Source organism: Camelus bactrianus, chromosome 6, assembly GCF_048773025.1.
Source record: "Camelus bactrianus isolate YW-2024 breed Bactrian camel chromosome 6, ASM4877302v1, whole genome shotgun sequence".
Classification (NCBI taxonomy): domain Eukaryota; kingdom Metazoa; phylum Chordata; class Mammalia; order Artiodactyla; family Camelidae; genus Camelus; species Camelus bactrianus.
Window position 1 is genome coordinate 40,130,114 of NC_133544.1, and position 25,878 is coordinate 40,155,991.

General features: G+C 39.4%; 1 protein-coding gene across 2 annotated transcripts in view; it reads right to left on the bottom strand.

Annotated features, from left to right (window-relative positions):
* The window catches only part of CGRRF1 (cell growth regulator with ring finger domain 1), a 30,453-nt gene extending 5,092 nt beyond the window's left edge, over positions 1-25,361 (bottom strand). Inside the window, exons 1-4 of one of the 2 annotated variants that reach the window (XM_074365496.1) lie at positions 25,192-25,361; positions 7,660-7,799; positions 2,093-2,270; positions 1,791-1,938 (exon numbers count right to left, since the gene is read on the bottom strand). In XM_074365496.1, the coding sequence (XP_074221597.1) occupies positions 1,791-1,938; positions 2,093-2,270; positions 7,660-7,723 (390 nt within the window). In that variant the 5' untranslated portion in view covers positions 7,724-7,799; positions 25,192-25,361. Of the gene's footprint in view, positions 1-1,790; positions 1,939-2,092; positions 2,271-7,659; positions 7,800-20,211; positions 20,472-25,191 lie in introns of those variants that run through there. The other variant, XM_010962181.3, reaches the window with a different exon arrangement.
* Positions 25,362-25,878: the final 517 nt, after the last annotated feature.

A 25,878-nucleotide genomic window follows, 5' to 3' on the forward strand; every position in this document is an offset into this window, starting at 1 on the left:
CCTGCAGGAACACGCCTCCCACAACCGCAGCTGGGCCAGTGGTCCTCATTCCAGCTGGATCACAGCCTGAGAGCAAATCTTTCCCAGTTTACAATGTCACTGAACTGTACGCTGAAAAGTGGTTTAAAAGGTCAATTTTATGTTATATATTATTTTACCACACACACACACTCCTTCACTGTTTAGATTGGGGAGGAAAGTTAGAAAACAAAGAGCCTGAGAACCTCAGGTAGACACAGAGCACCAGCAGCGAGCAGCAAAGGAAGCACAGGGGAAGCTGGCAGGAAGGTGACAGGTCTGACGCTTTCTATTTCAAATGGAAGGAAAGAAGCAGGGAGCTGAGAAGAGATGGGGCACATGGTGGTGAGAGGCGGGTTACCTTTCCCAGGTAGGCAGAGTAAAGGACGGAAAGGCAGGAAATACAGCCTGGAAATACGCAATACCAACTCAACAGGTCTTACTCATTCATCTTCAGCTGAAAAGAGTGGGAGGGAGGCAACCGGAAAAGCCCTCCTGGAGACTGCTTAGGAGCTCTGCTGTCAAGTTCTATGAGGCTCACTAACATTGCTTGGTATGACTTTTTTTCCACTTAATCAATTTACTGAGCACCTATTATGTTCCAGGCACTGTGTGAGGTTCTGGAAATACACTGCTGTTAGTATGACTTTTATTGAAAAAAAACAAACTGACTTCAGTTCAGTGGAACTTCAATTTGATAAAATTAAAACACTCCCAAAACAACAGAGGCATAACTGCGTGTGAGCAGGGTCTAGTTCTCTCAATTAGGGTCTCCACCTTCCAAAGCTCAATGCATGCTTGTTTCAGGGAGATACTCCTGTTAGAAACTAAGGATACTGGCACAGAACTATACAGGCTCAGAATCAAGCCCTAGTTCCATCTCTCGTTTCCTGAATGGCTGGGATTTTTCTTCAGTCTCCTTCAGTGTTTATAAGGATACTCGCCCTAGCACACAAGGTTGTTAGAAGGTGTAAGTAAGTTAACACTTTGTTTATTATAAAGTGTCATAAAAAATGTTACCATATCTTTATTAATGAACATATCTATATCATGCACTTCAGAGAAGAAGTAAGTTGTGTCTCAGAGCATTCTTACCATGAAAGGATTTCACCAACAGTTTATTTCATACATAAGCTTCTACCATACTTAAAGGAATGCCAGGGCTCAGGTCCTTTTAGATCTCTAAGATGCATTTATCTTCCTAGTAGGGATAAACCACCAGACTAAAATAATTAGCACATAATGAGGAAAGGAGATTACAATCATTACTGAAAATATAGGGACCAAACACATAGAAGACGTAGGTGCAGCAGGGGGGATGATGGAAACAAGATGGCTGCAAGCAAGCAAAGAAAAGAGTGGACACTGTCTTGACTTCAAGCACATCAGATCATGACAATTCTGATTTACTCAGCGCTAAAAATATTAGGAATAAACATGCTCCCCAACAGACCTTTTCTGTGTGGCAAACATGACAGAATACAAAATGATGAAATTCATGTAATTCAACCACATCTTTTATTTTCTAAATAAAATCATATTCTTGCAACCCACATGGAAAAAAACAAGTCATACTCTGAAAGAGTGTTACACATATAAAACTCATACAAGTGTGCTTCCCCTGTATTCATTTTTCAAGAAAAATGTATCCAGGCCAAATGTGTATCCTCAGAAATCAAAACAAAACCTTTTTCTGTTTCACCAGGTAATGAAGATCCATCCTCCAAATCACTTAAAATCACATAATGCTCCAGAATTTTAAAATTACTTACAATATCATAAATTTCTCGATCATCCTCATCAGCTAGGGTCAACAGTGCTACCATTGGATAGCGAGATCTGGGCACCGTACCAAAGTCTTCAATCTTAGTATCTCTCGGTAACTGGCAATATATTTCTTCTTTGCTGTCCTTTTTAATACTTTTTTGAAGATGTAAAGGTAAATTGTCCATATAACCAAAAATACAATATACCAAAGGGGATAAATAATAACTTAGAAAACACTATTTTATCCATAAAAAGTTGAATGTCTAAAATTTTCATGTGTTAATGGATGTAACAGATAAAAGGATACAAATACTGCTCTTGATAGAGATATTCACTATACAGAGCATCTTCCAATGCTCGGGGAGTGCTTATTCGGAAGCAATAAAAGTGCTTCTGCAGAGCTTCATATAATTTTTGAACACTGCACCCCCAGTAGCATGTAAGGAGGCTATCTTCAAGGCAATCTGTTGTCAGAGTTATGCCAGCTGTAGAGAACAAATGAGACAAAGAGAAGAAAATTACCTAAAGTAATTTCTAATACAATTATACATAGTGAGCAGCAAAAGCTTCCTTTTGGATGCTGGCCAGGCTGATGGCAGTTAAAGGAACTCATTAAAGGGTATGTGCCTATAAATGAAGGAAATGGTCTCAAACACAAAAAATATAAAAACTTTAATGTCTACACAATTTGAAGCGCTATCAGTAAACTAATTTACAACATTTTACATTTATGCTTGAAAATTGTAAATATGATTTTTTTGGATGACTTCAAGACTTTTCCCACATAGATTTCAAAAACTGAAATATAGCTCACAATTGATAACCTATCACTCTAATAGTGTATATAATCCTAACTACAAGAAGCAATAGAGCCATCTCCAAAAGTGGATACATACAACCCATCGGGGCCACAAGATGATCAGTGGAGTAGGAAATATATTAAAAAGAAATTTAGCCTTAAATTTGGGAGTTTGAGATTCGCAAATGTTAGCCACTATATATAAAAATAGATTTCATCATAATAAAAGATACCACAATTTAAGTAAACCTGATTAAGTGGATATACATATTAAAAGCAGACACACAAATTATCTTATACAGTTTTACGTATTTACTTAACACTTACATAGGATTTACTATTTGCCACCTACGTGCTTTTTTCCCTCGCTCATGGTAGTTGTAGCAATATCAAGTTCAAGGGCAGCAACATCCAGTGTCTCATACTACTGGCAGTACAAGCTGCAACATCTAGTACTCAGTGGCCGTGGAGTACTCACTAGACCAAAAGGGCATGGTTTCAGTCATTGCTCCTGGTTGAAATGACTTGGTCTCCGATTCTGGCTCCCCAAAGCTACTGGCAATTCTGTAAGCTACTCAATGTCCTTTTATTGGAGTCATTTCTGTTGTTTGCTAATAGGAATTTTGATTGATACATTACATATTTTTAAAAACGTGATCAAAAGTCTGTGTTGGAAAACGACACACAAACACAAGCAGATGCTCTACAGGACACCAGAAACTGACTGAGTTTTCAGTTTTCTTCTCTGTATTTAGTAGAATGTACACAGAGTCACAGATTCTGAGTATGTACAGTAGCAGCAACCTACAGCAATTCCTAATCATAGTTAAGCAAAAATCTTAATGGGCAGGAACTTCACAGAGGTAATTAGAACAGAATTTGACTTCAAATTTTTATATGATTCCAAACATCAGGTATTAATTCAAGAATGGAACATTCGTTTAGCTATTTTTTTTCAATTACTTGTCAAATAGCTGAAGAAAAACCCTCCATTAAAACAAATTTTAAAATATATATATATATTAAAATCACACATACTTTATGTAACTAAGGAACTACAAAACATGAGGCAAGAAAAAAAAAAGTTGGATGTAGACAGGAGAAAAGGAAAAATAGAAATGGCATATAAAAAAGTAGAGAGAGAAAAAAAAGAAACCCAGATAATGATTTCTTAATATTATTATATTACTGGCAAAAAAATGTGAAAAATGTGAAAAGATGTATATACATAGTACTAGTTATGTCAAAATGCAGGAACCCACTCAAATGTCCATCAATATGGGATTAAATGAATAAAATATGGAATACTCCATAGTGAAGTACTACAACTCTTAAAAAAGAAATGAGCCATATCAAAGTATCTATATAAAGTACTGTGGAACAATCTTCAGAATATATTGTTAAATGAAGAAAGTAAGGTATTTACAGTATGCTACTGTTTCTCTCACAGGAGAGGATATCCATATATATGTGTTTATTTATACTTAAAAAGAACAATGAAAGGATAAGCCTTAAAAAAAAAACCCTCAACTTCTAGAACATAGAAAACTACCCAGTATGTTTCTTCGCAAAACGAATCAGAGTTCCAGAGATTCAGAGCTGCATACAAGACTTGCATACTTGTGTACTTGACTACAATGGGGAGAGTGTCAGAGTCTACTGACAAATGGATATTAATCATACTTTACCATGTATCTCTGAAATTAATATTATAAGTTAACAAAAAGAACTACAGAACTATGAAATTCTATTCTCTACAGTCTTTCATAAATTTTTCCATTACATACACTGACAAGAGAATGTCCTGATTTACACTCACTGGTGATAGTTCAAATACCACTATTGCAAAACTGTTCTCCCTTTAGTTTTTCCCACTTCCTTGGCAGAGGGAGTTCTCATTCTTACAGTTTCTTGGTCTTCTAAATTCAGTGCACGCACAGTGGCATCTCAGATCAATAGTTTTAACAGAACTGGGACACAGCCATAAACCAGAAAATTCAGAATCTAAATTAAGTGAAGCAGCATGGATGTGATTTCTCTCAGCCTGCCCTTACCTGCCTCACTGTGACAGCCAAGTAAAGCATAGTGCAAGAGAGAGAGCTGCAAAAATTTGAAAAAAAAAAAGAAAAAAAAAAAGGACTATAGTTAAATGACTTGATCCACTAAAAAAGGAGAAACAATGAGGCAGAAAAGCCACAAACCCTGAAGAATCCCTGAGAGAGAACAATGGACAAGGAGGTCGTGCATGAGGATAACAAAACCAGAGTCTTGGGAGACAAAATTTTTAGGTTGTGGGTATAGTGGTCCACAAATTTCTCCCCAAATGCCATGTGTGTCATCTTGCCAAAACACGAGGCAGCTGTTTGCAAAAGGACAGCAGAATTCCTGAACTGAATTAATTCAACTCAACTAATATATCCTGAGCACTTCTTTTAATGTCATTAAGGCTTCTACATTAGGGACATGGAAACATCATAAATCCAAGTACAGAATCATTAAATAACAACAAAGCAATCCCAACAACTCACCCCTAGTAAAGAGAACTAAACAACTAAGATTAAAACTGATTCTCTGCTTTATTTTCAAGTAAATCAGGTCTCCAGATGCTCCCCCTTCCTCCTCTATGCACCGGGCATCTTAAGTACAGTGGTGAAAAAAGACCTGGATTTTTAAACTATCTATCTACACATCAGATGAAATAACCTTTTACAATGGCACAATTATTGCTCAGAATATTATCTCAGTGTCCTGGTTAGACATCTTTAACGACATCCACTATTTCATGGTTTAAACAAATGAACTTTATTCTGCCGAGCACAATTCCCAACAAAACCTTTCCCTTATTCCCCCATAGAAGACAAGGAGTGATATGCATGGGTATTTTAAAAACTAAAATACTTCAATAAGCATACTACAAGTCTGCACACAAAATTTCCTTCATGTACTTCAGTAACGCTACTGCTGGTAGCACCTAGTGTGCTGGGCATAGCAGAGAGGTCTCCCTCTCACTGGATATCTTTCATTTGCTTCTAACATTTACAGGGCAGGTTCTATTTGAGATTATTTCTGCATGGAAGGCAGATTAACAGAGTTCCTTACACATCCTGCCTCACAAGTGTGTTAGTTCTTGCTCAGTTCTGTATCAGTTCTTCTTTGTCAGTGTTTCCAGGCTTCTGTACGCTGCTGCAGGAAGGACGGCATTGTGTTTGTAGATTTTTTTTTGGCAATCTTGCTCAGAAGCCAGATGTGACATTATAGCAGGTTTAAGTGCATGTCCACGGAGGTTAGAGGTCACCAAACCACTACTGTCTGGCACATTTTAATCAGGCATGTTTTCTAAACAAATTTAGTTTCTCTGTCCTACCTTGAAGTTTGATTTTCCTAAGTGAAAAATGTCAGAATGAACCCCTTATCCACCACTGAGGGGGAAAAAAGGTCCTTAGTTCCCTTTAATTTACTGGGTAATAGTATAGTATTTATAGCTAAGGAAGAAAAATAAGAAATTTGTACTTTTTCATCATAAATCAAGCTTTACTTAAGGTTGATAATCTCTACTGACTATGTACACTGATTGCTGGCAACTGATTCTGGAAGTCAGAGGCAGGAAGATGACCAGGCAAGAATGGCCACAGGGACCAAGGGACAGGGTGTCAAGAGGCCAACTCTGTTCAATACTGCAGAGAGAACATTAACTCAGGACCTCAGGACGGAAAAGCGTCCACTGGATTTTATAACTGCGGGGACTGGAGGTGGGGGCGGCAGTTGTAATCAGTGACCTTGGAGAAAGCCATCTCAGTACAGGGATACTGGCAAAAATCAGACAGCACTGATCTGAGGAGTGAAAGGGAACAGGCTGAGAGAAGAAGGCAAGCGCAAACTACTTTTCAGAAGCCTGGCCGAGAAGGGAAGAAGAGACGGGACAGCGGCTAAAATAAGATGAAAAGCGGAAGAAGTTTTGGGATGTTTGTTTCTAAGGTACCAGAAATGTGAGCAAGTGTAAAAACTGATAGAGTCTTAGCCCAGAGATCTTTGTACAGGACTGTATGGAGAACTGCTTACTCTGCATTTCTATTTAACTGTCACAAAGCATTTCAAAGTCCAGAAGTTCAAAACTGAATTCAGTACTTTTCTTTCGAAAACTGCTATTCCTCCAGCACTCCTTATCTCAGTAATATGATCTGTTGGGGAGGACCCACACAAAGAACTTGAGTCTTCCTTAACTCTTCTCTCTTACCTGTCCCACCCTATGGTTTATCCACAACAAACTACTTACTGTTTCTCTAATGTATTATTCTTTCTATCTTGGTACTTTGTTCATGCTTCTCCTTCTATCTAGAATTTCTCCCAATCCCACAAAATAAACACCTACTTATCTCTCTCTCTCCCTCTCTTTCTTTCTTTCTCTCTCTCCCTCTCTCTCCCTCTCTCTCTCTCTCTCTCTCTCTCTCACACACACACACACACAAAGGGGGAGGAAGGAGGAGAAAAGAAAAATAAGAGAGAGACAGACAGCACATTCTTCTTTATGAAGCTGTTCTTGCATATGCCTCCCCATCTTGGCAAACTTAATTCTTTCTTTATTTTACTTCTCTTTCCTAGATAATCTTGCAAACAATTTATTTTCCCAAGTACAGAAACAGACAACTACCATCTATCATTCCCACTTACCAACATAATATTAAATTACGCCATAATTTCAGATGAAAAGATGGTTGTTCCTCAGAAGGGTAGCACCTTACATTACCTATTCTTACACTACATCCTTACATTTCTCACCGCACTGAAGACCAGTGAAAATGACACGGTGTCCTAAGAGACTTCTCATATTAACACCTGTGATACTTTATTCTTCTCATACAAATGCCTCTGTCCACTAGATGATAAGTTCCTTAAGAGCAAGGTTTGTGAATTATTAGTCTTTGTATCTGTGTAATGTAGTACAACTCCTGAAACAAAATAGGTGTTCAATAAATGTCTGTTAAGTCTGAGGAAGGGAAAGCAATAGAGAAAGAAAATTAAAGGGCTAAACAAGGGGCATAGAAAGTGAGAAAAATCTTAAGAAAATAGCCACCAACTTGTAATTGAAGCTGAAGATGGATTGGTGATCTCTAAGCCAAAAGGATTCTTGACTTGTCTCATTTGCTTTTTGAAAACTCTTGTGTTGAACTGGGTCTCTTCTGAATTTCTCAGAATTACCGGAACATCCCAACCAAACCTGAAGAAAGGTAAAAACAAAATAAGATGTAATTTTAACAAATATTGAAACTTTGTTATATATAAAGAATGTTGTGCTTTATTAGCTATTCCTTTTAACATAAGTATCAGAAAAAGAGATTCAGTTACTCAAAAATTTACATTATATTGCACAATTAATCCAGAATTAAGAGGTTAGAGATCCCATAGAATTGCAATATGTTGGTCAGCTGGCTGAATCGACACAATCTCGAAAACAAAGAGTTCTTTGTTAATTATTGTTGATTAAAAGGGAGTTTCATGATTAGAGATAAAATGTACCTAAAATAATGGCAAAAATATGATAGAATTATTGAATTTTTAAAATGATATGAAAAACAAATACATATTTAATATGCAGACTGCTTGACATTATTTATGGATCAAGAGAGCTTTTAAACACCAAATATAGCCCTTCATTTACATGCTACGTTCTCTACTTTTAAATTTCATGTAAAAATGCGATAATGCATACTGAACAGACTTCGAGGGAAAACAGAAGGGTCTAAACTCAATTCCTTATAAAAGTAGAAAGCAGCTACGTTTATTTAATTTAAATAAAACAACTTAAAATGAAAACACATTAGTTGAACCGAGGGACTTTAGGTTGAGATAGCACAGTTTGGTTCATACTTTAATGCACTCTTTTCTCTCCAAACACTTAACAATGACAGACTGAAAAAATAAAAAGAGAAATGAAAGGGATCCCACTGAAATGAGTAAACAAACAGTGGTGTGTTTAAACAAGCCGAGAGTGCTGCTATTCTGCAATAAAAAAGGAATAAGTTATTACTACAACCACATGGAGAAGTTTCAAAAACAACATACTGTGCAAAAGATGCCTTACATAAAAGAGTACACACTATATGATTCCATAATAAGAAAGTTTACAGCAGGCAAAACTAATTTATGGTAGAAATAAAAAACAGAACAGTGGTTACTAGGGGTATAGGAGTGTGGACTGGCTGGGAAAGGGCACAAGCAAAACTTCTCTGGTGATGGTAATGTTCTCTATCGACTGGCGTTTGAATTGTATGGAAGATAGGTTTGAAAACACAAGACTTGTACATTTCACTGTATATAAACATTATTTTAAAAGAAAAAAAACTAAAAACAAAAACAAATATTCAACTCTAGCTAATAATATGCAATGCTTTAGTACTTAAAAAGAGTATAACTCACTTTGAAGTGATCAAGAAATTAAGGTGGCCTGATGGGTGGATAGAGGGATGGACAGATATGTAATAAAGACATTATAGCAAAAGGCTGATTGTAGAACCTAAGTCATGGTTATATGAGCATTCACTGTATACCTCAAGTTTTCTGTATATTTGAAAATTTTAATAATAAAATGTTGAAAAAAGAGACATAGCTGGGCTCAAAGACAAATCTTTATGAATCTGTAAAGGAAAAGAAATATAAATTATTGTGGTTGCCAGGGGGGTGGAGGGTGGGAAGGGATAGACTGGAATTTCAAAATTGTAGAATAGATAAACAAGATTACACTGTATAGCACAGGGAAATATACACAAAATGTTATGATAACTCACAGAGAAAAAAATGTGACAATGAGTGTGTATATGTCCATGAATGACTGAAAAATTGTGCTGAACACTGGAACTTGACACACCATTGTAAAATGATTATAAATCAATTAAAAATGTTAAAAAAAAAGAAATATAAATTATGAGTAAGGCTGATCCAACGGTTTGATGGGTTCTGAGTCTGACTGCAGGCAGCCTGTGGCAACGAAGCCTTCACACAGTAAGAAGGCCTCACAGGTTGCCCACTCAAGACAAGGGTCAAAGCCAGGTTCACAACTTGAATCCAGGAGTTGGTTTAGGCCAATGTCAATATGGGACAGAATTGTGGTTATAAGACCTAGTCCTTGATGTGGGGGTCTGGGAATCTGGGTGGAGGCTATTATAAAATGATTAAACAGTAAGGGTGAGGACAAGGCGGGAGTGGGCGACTTCTGCTAAAATTTAGGTTGCAAACTAAAATTTCAAAACACATGAATAAATCTAAGGCCAAGAAAAAGCTAATAAAATTAACAAATGGAATGAAATTTCACTCTAGATGATTTTAATTTTATAGCATAGTTGGATAAGGCTGTTTTGTTCCCACTTTAAAAAGCTGAAAAGCAAGACTTTAACAGATTAAAGTGCTTCCAAGTAAGTTAACTGAATCCCAAAACAAAGCTTAGTATTTACATGAATACAAAAACTCCAGCACTTAATAAGGTAAAATTCACAATGTTTAGCATATAATAAAAAATCGACAGGCATGCAAAGAAGCAGGAAAATGTGATCCACAATGAGCAGAGAAACTAATTAATAGTAATAGACCCCAGAAATAATACAGATACTAGAATTAGTAGACAAGGATATCAAAATCATTGCCATAACTATACTCCATATTTCAAGAAAGTAAGTAAAGATAGAGTATATTATGTAGAGACATGGAAGATATAGAAAAAGACCCAAATCCCTGTCTGAAGATGAAAAATACAATGTTTTGGATGAAAAATACACTGGATGGGATTAGAAGCACATTAGACATTACAGAACAAAAGATTAGTAAATTTGAAGACACAGCAACAGAAAGTATCCAATATGAAACAAAGATAAAAAAAAGCTGAACAAAAAAACAAAACATCAGTGAGCTGAGGGACAACTTGAAGCAGTCTAACATACTGAAGTCTACAGAGGAGGAGAAGAGACAATACAAGAAAACTACTGACAAGTATTACTCAGGAACATAAATGCAAAAATTCTTAAAAAAATTTTAGCAAATTAAATCCAACAATATACAAAAAGGTTAATATGTCAAGACCTAGTTAGGTTTATCTCAGGAATGCACGGTTGGCTTAACATTACATTTAAACTGTAATGTAATTCAGGGGGGTGGGTATAGCTCAGTGGCAAAGCACATGCTTAGCATGCAAAGGTCCTGGGATCAATCCCAGTACCTCCATTTATAAATAAATAAAAAAAATGTAATCCACTATATTAAAAAAGAAAAGTCATATAATCTTCCCAATACATGCAGAAAAAGTGCTTGCTAAAATCCAGTGTGTTGTATTAATAGAAACCATTAGCAAAGCAGGAAATTGGGAATTTGAAAATTGCACCTCTTGGACAGTGATGGAAATGTTAGCTGTCTTGATTGTGGTAGTGGTTTCATTGGTGTATGCATCTATCAAAATTCATCAAACTGTACCTCTGAAACATATGTAGTTTATTGTACAGGAACCATACCACAATAAAGGTGTTTAAAAAAAAACTAGGAATGTGAAAAAAGAACTTACTCAACCGGACAAATGGCAGCAATAAAAAAAAGTAAGCTAAGATCATACTTAATTAAAAACTGCTTTCCTCCTAAAGTCAGGAGCAAGACATTTAAGAGCCATGTGTCCTGAAGCACTCACTCAACCTCTATGTAACTGTTTCCCACCTGTAGATGTTTCTAGCAGGGCTTGGCACTCTGTAAGTGCTGGCAATGGTAATGTAGATGATGGAGTTAGGGGTGGACAGAGAGAAAATACAAATTCAGTAACTTCTCCTCTTTGATCCTCAGAATCAGTGACCTCACAGCTTCTGCCTCCACTGCTCACGGTTGCCCCAGTACATTTTAAAGGTTATGTCAGGCATATGGAGTTGTACGACACAAAGTAAAACCTTCCTATGACAGCCATAACACCTTCCCTTTCCTTCCTTCTTTCCTTCACCGCTTGGAGTGAAAAAAAAAGCAAGAAAAACACCACTTTATACATACTCCTCATTACATCCCCTTATACCCACAGTACCAGTAGTAAAAGCTAGAATTCAGGTCTCATGGTCTTCATTTTCATGTAGGTTCAAGCACTGTATTTCAGGTACTTTATAATGTTGTACCTAAAAATTTCAATTAAAGAATCCTTTAAGGTGTAGGAGCCAGAAACCCCAAAAAGGCAGGGCTTTGGGAAGATATCTGGAAGCAGCCCATCATGAGTGTAAAATTCCTTTGTAATATTCTTTATATACTCCATGATGTATCTGGTTTTAATATAAAAATGCTATTTGTCCAAATCTTTACATAAAGTCAATGCTGTAGAAGGATATACCATATCTGCTCTATATACACCTCAGAATAGGACAAAGAATTTGACATGTAACGTGCCGCTCCTCTTTCAGCATCCTCATTCAAGGCTGCCTGGCCCAGCATCACATCAACAGTTAGGAAAGCAGATTCTTATCGTTAAAACAAATTCCTTTTTCTAGATTTTTAATTTCTCTGCCTAGTGCTTAATCTTGGGTCTACGGTTTTTAATATCCTAAGGTCCTTGATTTGACTTATATACATCTCTTAAAACTAGTGTTAGGAAGTTAGGAATCTTGCTCAGTTTGTTGGCCTTTTATCTTATATAACCGTCTTACTGTGAAGGATAACATACATTTTTTTTTTTAAAAGTACACAAAATACTTCTCTGAATAACAAACTAATTGTTATTCAGGTTAAGAACCAAAACAATACCCTCAGGAAGTTTCCTTGTGTCACCTCCCATGTACTACCCCTTCCTTCTCTATCTTGACTTCAATGACTATAATTTAGTATACGTGTTTTTGAATTTTTCTATAAGTGGAAGCATGCTGTGTATACTTTTACTTCCTATTTTATAACATTATGTTGAGGATCCATTCTTTTTTTAAAAAAAAACAGCTTTATTGCTTACAGCTCACTCATTTAAAGTGTACAGTTCATTGGTTTTTAGTATATTTGCAGAGTAGTGCAAGCATCACCATAATCTAATTTTAGGACATTTCATCATCCCCCAAAGAAACCCTGTGCCCATTAGCAGTCATTCTCTATTCCCTCCCTCTCTCTCCTCCCCATGTACCAAAAAAGTGGAGAAGGTGAAGATGCATTCTTGTGTCTATTCATAGCGCATTTTTGTGGCTGTAGACTATTCTACTATATAAACATGCCATAATCTGCTTATTCATTCCACTCTTAATGTTGTCCTCACGTCTTGGCCATTATGAATAATGCTATATGAACATTTTCATACAAGGGTCTCAGTGCACATACACATACATGCATTTTTGTTATGAATGGAATTTCTCGGCCATAAGGTCTGCGCTTCTTCAACTTTGGTAGATAATGTTAACAATTGTTCTATGTGGTTACATTCCACTGGCAATGAATGAGGGCTCCCCTTGCTCCATATCCTTGTCAAAACGTGATTAGCCATCCTGGTAGGTAGGTGGTAGCATTATACTATGGTTTTAATTTCTGTTTCCTTGAACACTAATGAGGTTGAGCACTTTTTATGATTATTGCTACTTGGATATTCTCTTTTGTGAAAGCCTTTTCAAATCTTTTCCCTGTTTTTCTACTGGTCTGTCTTTATTTTCCTTATTTAGAGAAATTCTTTATATGTTCTGAATGAGCCCTTTATTGGATAAATCTTCAGCGCTTTTACAGTCTGCCTTTTTATGTTCATAATGGTATCTTTTGATTAACAAAGCCCTTAATTTTAATACAAAAGTTATTAACCTTTTCCTTTAGGGTTTAGGTTCTTGCTCTTTGGCTTTTCATGACTGCCTTATGTGAATGGTGTCCCAACACTGATACACTTCTGCATTACAATCTCAGACAGGTCTGTGTTCCTGTCCTTTTAGAGAAGTTAGCTGAGCATGCCTACAGCAACCAGTGCTTAGTCAAGGCTCTGGGTCCTTATCTGATTCTGCCAGCCCGGTTCCGATATCCTCATGCTTTGAGGGGAACATAGAGGGTGAGAGGGATAGAACTCATTGTGTAATAAAGCGACATCATAACCTGACCACACCTCTTGTCCTAAACATTATGCCTAAAGTAGTTAAACATCATATAAGCTGACTCACTCATGTTGAGCTTTCAGCCGAGAATAATCCTAAACCCTTTACATCCACCTGCCTCATCGTGAACTTGCTCTTTTTGCATAAAAATCCACAACTTTCACAGTTTAAACTTATTTCATGTGGACCAATACTTCTATCTTTAACGTATTACTCAAAAGCCAACATGCAGAAGTCATCTGGAATGAAGTCAAACAATGGAGACTGGCTATTTAGCAATCCATAACTGGCGCTGGGGAATAGGTCAGCGACCCAGTGATGTATCTCTGGCCACCATCCTTATATCTGACCTTTTCCACATTTTTAATCAAAAACTTGGATTAAGACATTAATGTCCTGTGTATCAGATCTCAGCTGATATGACATTAAAAGAAATAGTAAAGTAGAAATTGACCAATTTTCTTTTCAATCAAATTTCATTTTTATCTCTTCCCACTCAAAGTCACTTTGGCAACTTGTTAGTAATGGAATACCAAATAAATAAATGTTTCTCAACACTCATTACTTCCTCTTTTATATAAACTTAGCCCCCCTTTTACCTATTAAGAGAATTTTCCATTCTCTTTACTGTTACAATTTTATATGTAATCCTCTCAGAATTTTCTATAATTCTGGCTTTTCCCATTTCTAAAGTGTTCGTTGCAGTTGTTCATAAGGCTTAAACTTCCAGCACAGCAGGAACCTGGGGACTTCCAACTCTGTCCACACTTCTTCACATTGCCTGTACAACGTCTTACCCTGCACACACTTCCTAAGCTTCCTGTCAGCAGTTGAATCAGAGAACTGACCTCCTTTCCTTGTTAGAGTCTCATGGAGTCCCTGATGAATAAAGGTTACTTTGAGGCTAAAGTTTCAAGCTAAACAGTAAACAATTTTTATCACCTCTTCAGCCCCGAGTTCTAAAGCCAATTCGAAAACACACAGGCAGTTACTAATTTAGGGGTGGGGAGGGGGGGGCTTCTCTTCTGTATAATCTCCCAAAGTTGGCCTCACTTGGCTAGTTGAACACTGAGACTGGATTAGGATATAAAAAACATTCATGGGAAATCCTTGGTAGGGGAGGAGGGTTGTTTCTGAGGAAACTGCTGTGCTAACAGTATGACTTTGAGTAAGTGACTCCATCTCTAAAATTCCATGCCTTTAATTGTAAAAAGAGGGATTAGATATGTTATCTTAAGGCCCTATTAAGGCTTGAAATGCCACTTCTAACCGTTTTGTGTTTTCTTTTAGATTGTTCCAAGAAATATCTTGCCAATAAAAGTGTCATATATTTTGTACCCTAAGCCAATACAAACTAAAGTTATATTCTTTTCCTAGGAAGGAATCTGTACCTCATCACCAACCTCATCACACATACACACAACCTACAGCATTCGACAAGTGAGATGAGAAATAGTCAAGGTCAGTGTATTAGGCAGGGTTGGCAGGAGCGAGAAACCAAATCAGTTATTTAGACATAAAGAATTTAATATAAAGAACTGCTAACCAAGTACTGAAGGACTGAAAAGGGAAGAAGGGGACACGGAGATATCTGAGCAAGAAGCAGTTATCCCTCTAAGACTATGAAAACAAAGAAAGATTGGGGATTATTACAATTTAGAAGCTTGGAGAAGGAATCCCCCAGAGCTGGACCCAGTCTTTTGCAGTAGGAGTGCTGGCCAGCTGGTGCTGATATTTCTGAAGGAGTGCAATAAGCTAGTTCCAGGTATGAGAAAAAATCATAAACTAAAACTGCTGCTACTCAGGCCAACTGTCACTGCCAGGATCATGACCAGTGCTGCAGGACTGTAGACTAGGAAAAGGAAGCAAACTGTAAGAGGATGTCCCTTCTTCCTCCTCCAGCATTCTAGATTCTTTCCAGCACCTCCACTGGAAGAGCCTAATAGGAAGCAAACTAGCACAAGAGAATATGTTTGCAAAGTTCTGGCCCCAATTTTGAAAGCAGAGCACAGAGAGCATGTCTGCAGCCAAGAAACAACAGCCTTGGAGAAAGATCTGGAGGACGATTTACAGTATCCTCGTGGCAGTGCCGAGGATACAGAGACCTTCCTCAAGAGGACCTGACCTTCCCATCAATCAGGGGAACCCCATCTATGGACTGACTTAGATTTGGAAACTGGGTGAAAGGTCATAACTCTCCATTGTGACAAGTCAGGTTTCTGGCTCCAGACCTGGAGTTTTTCCTTCTATGTAGTTCATGTAGCATTGAGTAGGCCACCTACCTATTTCATTCCCAAGGCTATGTAACCTATTAGCCAGTGTCAAAGATCCTTGTGGGCCAAAACATTCTCTACTTTGTCCCTCACTGCCCATTATGGGACATATGTCCACCCTGACTCTTTTGGTTATGTGTTGCCACCAGACCTCAGATCAGAAAGTCCACCATAATGGCAGCATCTCACACCATCATCGACGGCCTACAGGGGACACATTAGGGATTTTCAAGGACACCAGTCTCTTTTAGTAGAGCCTTCATAAAGTGTGTCTTCTGTGTCCCTTTGAAGGACGCAGTAAGGGAACAGGTGGGCAGGCTGCACATAATAAATCCAATCTAATATTCCTATCTTCCCAAGCCTTCAGATTCCTTCATTATGCCAGGAAAGTTCTAGCATCTCAACCTTATTAAATATAGGGCACCTCTGACTCCAAGTTTCAGTAAACCAAGTATGAGTTAACACTTTAGATTCAGAATTGTTTGAGAATACACCCAGATCAAAAAATGCAGTCTGATCTATTGTTACATCCTACCCTCCTTGGCCTAACCTACTTACACTCCATTCTCACAAATAATACCCAAATTCACGATGATACAAATTAGCAAACTTTTGTAATTCTTTTAGAGGGCTAAGCTATTTCTAACTAGGTCAGGTTTTTGTCCCTGTCCTGTGGAGCATGAAGAGATCTGGGCCTCGTGGCAAAAAGTGATAGCAGTAGGTCTTGAGTGTAGACAGCCTTTGCAAAGCAACTGCCCTAGAGGAGGTTATTACACGATCTCCAAGCAAGGGAAGGCTAGTTTTCTCTGACACAGAAAACAGGCTGCTTCCAACAACAAGGGAGGCTCAGAGTGACTGGGGTTTCAAAATTCTCAGCTCTGTCCAAGTTTATTTAGATGTTGCCATTCCAAATCTCAGGGCTCCACTGTTCCCCAATTGTGTCTTAAATGAGACACCAACACGGCTGTGAAATTCTAATACCAGTATAATTAAAACTGTGTTCAATTTTTAGCTTCGTGGTTACAAGAAGTGAAGTAATTTAGAACCATAAAGACTCCCTGATTCTCTAAGACTTGATCTGAGAGTTTAAAGACCTGAGTTCATCATTTTCTTTCTGTAAGTGCTCCAGTGGTCTCCCAAGCAACCATCCTGCCCATCCCTCGGTCCCTGTAGTCTCATTACCGCCACGATGGTCATATACTTTAGCCTCTTGGTCCCCCAAGGCACTTACTTCAGAAATCATTTAATCACAATCAAACAAAGGTTGTAATTTGATTAATTATAATACCAACACGTGCCATGAGTTACTAGAATCTTATTTCCCATTGGCAAGGAGCTGAGGAAAGGACCAACCCAAATCCCATCTTTGAAGGTTCCCCCCTGGGATCCCAATCTCAATAACAATTCTTTAATCAATATATTTAGCAGTCCAGTTAGGAGATCAAAACCACACTGGTTATTTTAACAGATAATTTAATATAAATAAGTCTTAACCAGATGTTGAAGAACTGAAAAGGCGAAAAAGGGGACACTGAGTATCAAAGAAGTGGAAACAGTAGGAAGCAACTATCTCTCCTAGGACAAGGGATAGAGGAAAGAGGATTACTACAGCTTAGAAATTTGGAGGAAAGACTCCTATGCAGCTGGGACTCAGATCTGCAGAATGGGCATTGAAATCTTTGAAGGGGTACAATGAGGCTGGTTCTAAGAGAGTGGAAAACTATAGACTGGGACCAACTGCTAATGCCAGAGTGAGGCACTGTTGCTGTGGTGAGACAGACGAGGAAAAGCAGCTAACAGCAAGCAGCAAGTCCTTTTGCCCTCCTCTAGCCTTCTACTCCCCCTTCCCCTACTGGCAAAGCCTCGCAGAGGCAGTGAGCTAGTGAATAAGAAAGATGGCAGAGTATATAAGGGTGGCATGAAGCCGAGAGATGATAACTTAATAATCTGTAGTCAGGAGAAGTGGAGAGTAGCTGCAGAGTCAGGGTCCCCGATTCTTTGAAACTGTTACAGGGTGTATGTGGCATTTTGGTCTCCTTTCTGCACAGTGCCTGGCAAATAGCAAGAGCTTAATGAACGTGAGCTGTTAGAGCTCACAGAAACCATCATCACATAGTTAAGCAGAGATACAATACTTCCAACTGCATGATTCTCTGCTATTGCTACTGGGATTCCAACAAGCAGGTGGTCCTGTTCTTTCTCCACTCCCACACAGTGCAAGTGGACAAGAACAGTGGAGAGAAGCAACAGAAAGAAACCCAGAGTAGTACTGAGGTAAGAACCATGGCAGAGAGGACAGATGACTGACAGGGATTATATTTGGGGAAGTTTGAAAAAAATGACAAGAGTGAAAAGCATAGTGGATCAACGGGCTTACCTTTTGTCTGGGGTACTATTAGAAAGTTGCTCTTATGAGATCTAGATGGTTTTCACTGTTTCTGAGCAATGAATTTGTGGTCTTGGCTTAGGTTAGCTAATAAACACAAGCGAAAAGGTTATCTACATGGGCAAAGCTAACCCAGGTTGGGTTAGGCTCAAGATGACTGGTTAGGCCCAAATCAGGATGGAAGTGACCAGCACTTACATGCTTTTGTGGCCTCAGATGTGCTTAGTTTAGACTTCCAAAAGTTCTACAATTACCTGGGCTTCCACCCTTGTGAAAGCCATACTTAAATGGAGTGGTTAGGTAATCATTAAGTTTTCAAACCAAGTCTTAAATTTGGCAGAGCCAGGATTTGAACCTAGGTCTGTCTGACTCCCAAGCCTGTCTCTTAACCACTACCAACATGAGGTTCCTGACTACCCTTCACCCACAGATACCACCCTCAGTATCAGTATGGTCTTCACTCATTTTCCTCTCCCCAATACTAAAGACAGAGAGTTAAGATGTCTAATTAGTTGAATTAGGCCAATTGAAAATTAATTTTTAAATAATTAGGCCTATTGAAAATTAAAATTTAAGGACATACTGCAATTATCAAACTACTTATTTTCCTTAATGGAGGAAAATTACATTTCCTGGAGAAAATAACGCTAACATTATAATCAATAAAAATCCTGTGTTGAGACAGCTTTTCTCACTTGGGCAACATCTTCCAAATTCCAATTTCAAACTTTCTTGAAATGAATAACTGCAAGAAAATCTGATGGGTCAAGAATAACAAAATGTGTACAATTAGTCTTAATCTTCCCCCATTAACCAACAAGGAATTTTATGATCTACTGTTGGCAGGGTAGAAAGCAGCGTGGAAATGTTAAAACTTTACTTAGTTCCCAATGGTGGGCTAGTTTCAGAAATTGACAAGGGCTTGTGCCCTTTTTTTAAAGCAACCACGTATGTGATCAAAGTATTTTTAAACTCATTTACACAGCCTGCTCTATTCACTAGCATGTCTCCTCTGGCCGTTTGCTCACATATTCTCTGAAACGCCTTCTATCCCCTGCTATACACCTTTAGCTCCATTTATTTTTCAAAATATTTATTTCTCAAAATCCAGCTCATGTCTCTCTCCTCAGTGGACGGACCAGTAAGATGCTTTCAACTAGCTGTATTTATAAGGCTTCTCTAAACATGATACAATGGCATCTACTCAAGAGAGAAATTTTAGAATCTTTGAGCTAGAAGAATTGCTCAGGGATGATCTAACAGTCTACTCTCCTTGTCTTACCCCTTAGTGTAAGTTATCTCTAAGGTCTCTTTCACCTCTAAAATTATGTTTTTATAGGTCTATTGACTAAATATTCCTTCCAAAAAAAAAAAAAGTGCGGAATGTGTGTAGAAACCATTAAGTTCTCAAACGGTAATAGAGTTCAGTTACAAGTTACCCTGAAAAGATCTGAGGGCAAGTGCTCAATTCAGGTCAGAAGAACAACAATCAGCCTGGTTTACTGTCCACGTCTGTGCACTGTACCGCAGGTGACGGATTCACTCTGGGCACACAGTAGGCCCCAATTCCGGAGAGAAGCCCGTTGTACAAGCCCTCTGTCCTAACACCAAGACAAGGCCCTAATTGGCTGCTTTAATCACCTAGAAACAAAGCTGGGTAAAATATCTCAATCCGGCACCACCCCCTGATGCCCGCAGCGACGGTGACGGGGCGGTGATGCAGGGCAGTGATGCAGGTGCGGTGTCCACCTTGTTTTCCTCCTGGAGCGGGTCGGAGCCCGCGGCACTGGCTCTCCAACAGCCCAAGGAGCCCCAGTCCAGCAGCCTCCCAGCTCCTCTGCCCGCTGCTGCCAGCCGCGACCCCACTCCCTGACTGTCTGCCCCTCCGTCCATTTCCCCTAGCCCCGGGGGACTCACCATCCCAACACCAGGCCAGTGGTCACGATGAAGCAGGTAAACACCACCGCGATGTAGAAAAGCGGCGAGTACTCATACAGCGTTACTAGAAACACCGCAGCCATCAGGGTTTCCTAAACTGAACCGGGCTCCAGCCGCCCAGCTTAGCCTAGCCTAGTCCGGCCCGCTTGGCCGGGGTAGAAGCCAATACGGTGCCCCGGAGCGGACAAACTTTGTAGATCCGCATTCGCCCGGAGTTCTTGTAGGCTAGAAGTAGGGGTAGCCTCGCGGGCTACGGAAAGCGGCGTACCAATCAAGAGGTCGCCTGCACGGCTCGCCCCGCCCCTCCCGCTGCGGTCCCGAGTTATTGGCTTCGCAGAGGGGCGGGTCCCGACTCGCCCCGCCCCCGGCTCCTGGGATTGGTATCCAGCGCGCGTCTTCTTTGGCAATCTGAACTAGCTGTCCACGCTTTTTTGCGGCAGATTCTAAACCGATATCTGGGCCAACTCCGTCCCAGACTCAGGTAAGGTCTTCTGATGCCAGAGAGAGGTGGCACAGTCCGAAACCCCCGTCACAGAGTCTACGTCCTCAAACTCTGCACGTTACGTCTGAGGCAGACGTGGGAGGACAAGGAGGGCCGGCATCTAGAGTTCTACAAAGTGAAGTAACCTCACCCCTGCTCTTGTTTTACCTACAGAGCTTACGGTACTGTACGAAACACCAGAAGGGGTCTCACAAGCAGTTTATAGGAGCCTTGTCAGCCTTTTCAAATTGGATTCAATGCTAGAGGAAAATTAGCTTTGGGTATCAAGGTTCTCAGAAATAGATCAACTGCCCTCCCGCATCCCTTTTTCCCTTCCCTCTGTACCTCTCAGATCAGAATTAGATATTTGAACTTGTACTAATTTTCACTTTAATAATAATTTAAAATTTCATTATGTGTTTGTGTGTATATGTGCATATGTATACACATACGTATATACAGTTGACCCTTGAACAATGCAGGTTTGAACTGCACGGGTACCCTTACAGGAGGATATTTTCAATAGTAAATCCTATAGTACTAAACGATCTATGGTTGGTTGAATCCATGGTTGCGAAGGCACCGCGGGTATCAATTAAAGTTACACCTGGATTACCCCTGCTTTGTTCAGGGTTTCCCCCTACACCTACACCTACACCTCTCTCTCTCTCTCTCTCTCTCTCTCTCTCTCTCGCTATACACACACACACACACACACACACACACACACACATATGTATATATATGTATACATGTATATATATAATATATGGGTTTTTTTTAACTGAGCAGAAACGTTTAATTACAAGAAGGGAGCAGAATGCTCACACCCCTCTTCGTCCTCCTTGGGTCAGCTCCATCAGGGTAGCCTCCCTGGAAATCTCTCGCAGTACTTTCACTGACATCTTACTGGTTTGTGGTTAGTCCCAAGGCTGCACCTAACTACCACAGAGACAAAGAAATGCAGTCTTGTATTCTGAGCAGCAACATCCCTTGCTACAGATTAGAGTTTTATAACCACGGAAGAAAAGGACAAAGGACCTAGGGACAGATAACTAGTAGTCCCTCCACTCTCTCAAATTACCAATAAAATTACTGCTGGAGGAAGATGAGCTAAATTTGTCCTACGGCTTCACCTATCCCTTGATGAATGACCATGTATTGTGTATTCTCTTGAGTAGTGCTGGGTGAGAAACCTGGTTTCACAGCATAATTTTTAATGACTATGTATATGATTTATGGAAGTTCATAGTTTATTTAATCAGTTCTCAGTTGTGGGACTTTTATATTATTGTAAACAATACTGCAATGACATTCTTAAAGCTAAATCATTTTCTTGAAGTAAATTTCTAGAGGTGGAGGAACTTTTGGCTCAAAAAGTATGTATGTCTTAAGCCTTTGGACAAACACTATTCACCAGAAACATTGTACCAAATTTCACTCCCACCATTTTCATCCTCAGTTTTGTCATTATTTGATATTGTCGCTTAACAAAAATCTTGGCTAATGTGAAAGGCAATTCCATTGCAATAAACAATAAAGAATTTTCATAATGAAAACAAAAATGTAAGGAGTTCCAAGTTAAAGTGGTATATTAAACATATGCCTATAATGTTGCTCTCTCCCAAAACTCCACTAAAACAACATCAAAGGGATTTTTAAATAAATCAACAAAAACAAGAAGAATGGGCAATAAAATAACAGCAGAACATATTGATGGATGGAAAACAGATGAACAAGGATAATTCACTAACCAGGCTATTAAGCCAAATCCCAAACCAGCAGTGGAGAAAACAGACTGAATCTGATTTACATTGAAGAATTCTCAAAATGAACAAGAACTAACCCAAATTTAACTCAAGCCCTTATTTCCCACTTAGATAACTGCTATAACCATTGAAACTTGTCACTTTACTTCCAACATAGGTTCTTTCTAGTACATTCTACAGAGCACTGGCAAAAATGACTTTTTAACACACACATACATTTTAATTTTTAAACACCTGTCTTATTTTACGCTACTGCTGATAATTCTTGATTGCCATGGTATATATGCTTGAGGATGAAGTCCCAAGTGCCTTGTTTGGCATACCCACCTCTACGTGACTCAACTCCCACTCACCTCTTACTTACTCATTCAGCAAATGTTTGTTAAGTGTCAGATATGTGCCAAAAACTGCAGAAAGCATTAGAGATACAATAATAAACAAAAAGTAACATATCTCTGTTCTCATGGAGTTTAACATCTAATGGAAAAGACAAACATTAACCAAAGAATCTTGAACAAAATATAAAGGCAAAATGATGGTAAGTTCTATTAAAAATAGGCATATGCAGCTATGAGAACATATAATGGGGAAATGGAGAAATGCAAGGAAGATCAGGGAAGGATTCCCTAAAGAGCAGATGATTGATCTGAGAGCTGAGGGAGAGAGATTTAGCAGCCAAAGGGATAGGAGGGGAGAAAGAGCATTTAGGATGGAAGCTACAGCATGTGCAAAGGCCCCAAGGTGGGAAAATCAGCATATCTGAGACAATGAAAGGCCAGTATGACTAAAGCCTGGAGAGTGAGGAGGAGCATTCTATGAGATGAAACTGGAGAGATAGGTACTGCCCAGACCATTCAGGAGTTTTAGCATTTTAACTACTCAACCTTACGCTAAGAGCACTGAGAAGCTACTGATATGGTTGAAGAAGGGGAGTGCTATGGACTGAATTGTGTCACCCCAAAATTTGTAAGTTAAAGCTCTAACTCCCAGTGTTACTGTATTTGGAGATAGGGCCTTTAAGAAAGTAAATTAAACTTAAGTGAAGTCATAAGGGTGAGACCCTAATCCAACAGGACTGGTGTCCTTATTTAAAAAAAAAAAAGACAAAAAAAGAAGAGATACCAGTGATCACGCTCTGTGTGTGTGTGTGTGTGTGTGCTCGCGCACACACACACACACACACACACGTGCAGAGAAAAGGCCATGTGAGGACACTGCAAGAAAGCAGCTGTCTGCAAACCAATGAAGAGAGTTCTCTCCAGAAAGCCTGCTGGCACCTTGATCTTGGACTTCTAGCCTCCAGAACTGTGAGAAAATGAGTTTCTTTTGTTTTAGTTACCCAGTCTGTGGTATTCTATTATTGCAGCCCAGGCAGACTAATACAGGGAGTGACATTCTACTTGCTTTTTGAATCAATCACTTTAGCTATTGTGTAGAAAACTCACTGGAAGAAGCCTGAGATGGATATGAGTGAATATGTGGATATCGGCTAATAGGTTCTTTCAAAAGTCCAGGCATGAAATATTGGTAACTCTGATTAGGAAAGTGATGAGTGGATTATTAGTTAGATATGATTTCAACTGTGAGTGACTAAATAAATAAATAACAATATCTTACTTGAGATAGAAGTTTATTTCTCTTTCAGGTGAACATCCAGAGGTAGGTCATACAGGACTGATACAGTGCTCCACAGTGCAAGGGACCAAGCCTCTGTTTTGTTCCCCTATGCTGTAGCCCCTTGCTAAGGTCACCTCATGGTTCAAGATTCCTGCTGCAGTTCTAGCCATTGCATCTATATTCCTGCTAGCAGGAGGGAGAAAAGAAAAAATGAGACTCTACTTCAATTTGAGGAAGCTGTAAGGATACACCACACATTCCATTGGCCAAAACTCAGCCTCATGCTCACATTTAACTGGAAGGGAGGCTGGAAAACACAATCTTTGTTCAGGGTGGCCATGCATCCAGCTAAAACTAGAAGGTTCTATCACTTATAAAAGGAGAAAACAAAGTTTGAAGGAGAACCAGGAGTCTGTCACAAAGAAGTAGACAGGACCTAATTGATGGACTGAACATGGGGCTTGAGAGAGAAGCAGTTGAAGTTTCTGGTTTCTTTCATCAGATGAGTGGATGGAGCTGTCATTCACTGAGATTAGATCCTAAATCTCCAGTCTCTCACCACTTATCCCTATTTCCCTTCCCTCATCCCCTCCAAATACTAATCTTAGGCCTACTTAATTACCAATCTTCTAAAAAAACATTAGAGATGCACATATTTAAGGCTCAGCTGCAGCACATACCATTTGGAGGCCCATTCTGAGAGGGTGAACGCAAAATTACAAATGCAGGATTAAGTATAAGGCCTTAGAAGGGGCCCAGGAAAACAAGCGTCCCCTAAACTTAAACTTTGTTCAGTTTAGGGTATTTTAAATCTCACCTTTATTTTATGTATTGCCAAGAACAAAATTGTAAGATGCCGTGGATTGTTAGGTGCATCCTCATTTCAGAGAAGTTAAAATGTGGAGGGGAAATGAATCTTAAAATTAGTGAAACAAACTATTTGCAGATCTCGGAACTGGCCATTGTATTATTCAGAGAGGAAGGGAGACAGAGAGGGAGAGGAAGAGGGAGCGGGGAGGGAGAGGAAGAGGGAGCGCGGCAGTGAGGGATAGAGAGAGGGAGAGAGAGATTTATTATGAGGAATTGGCTCACGTGATGTCGAAGCTGACAAGTCCCACAGTCAGCTGGAGAGCCTGGAAAACCAGTGGTTTAATTCAGTCCAAGTCTGAAGGCCTGAGAACCAGGGGAGTCAGTGGTATAAATCCCAGTCCAAGGGTAGAAGACCGATGTTCCAGCTCAACCAGGCAAACAGGTAGGAAAAAAAGGGTGTGTGTGTGGTGAGGGAGGGAAGAATGCCTCCTTGCTCTGTCTTTTGCTCTATTCAGGCTCTCAAGGGATTGGAGGATGCCCATCCACAAAGGGGAGGGGCATCTACTTTGCCAAGTGCATTGACTCAATGCTAATCTCGTCCAGAAACACTCAACACACACACCCAGAAATAAAGTTTAATCTGAGCAACCCGCAGAGAAGTCAAGTTACAGATAAAATTAATCACAGCTTTGGACATACGCTCTTCCCTTTGCCTGAAACGCCCTTCTTGTTTCCTCCTCCTACTCCTGGTGAACTTTTGGTTGTTCTTAAGACTGAGCTCTGAAGTACCCTTCTCTAGGAAGTCTTCCTGGGCACTTCCCAACCCTTGGGGAGATGCGTCTCCCATCGTACACAGTGTGGACCTAGATGGGGTCACCCTGACTCTGGTGAAAGCATCTGCTCACTAGTCCATCTGGTCTCCTAGGTCCCCAGCTCCCCGAGTGCAGGAATGACACTTAATTGATGTGT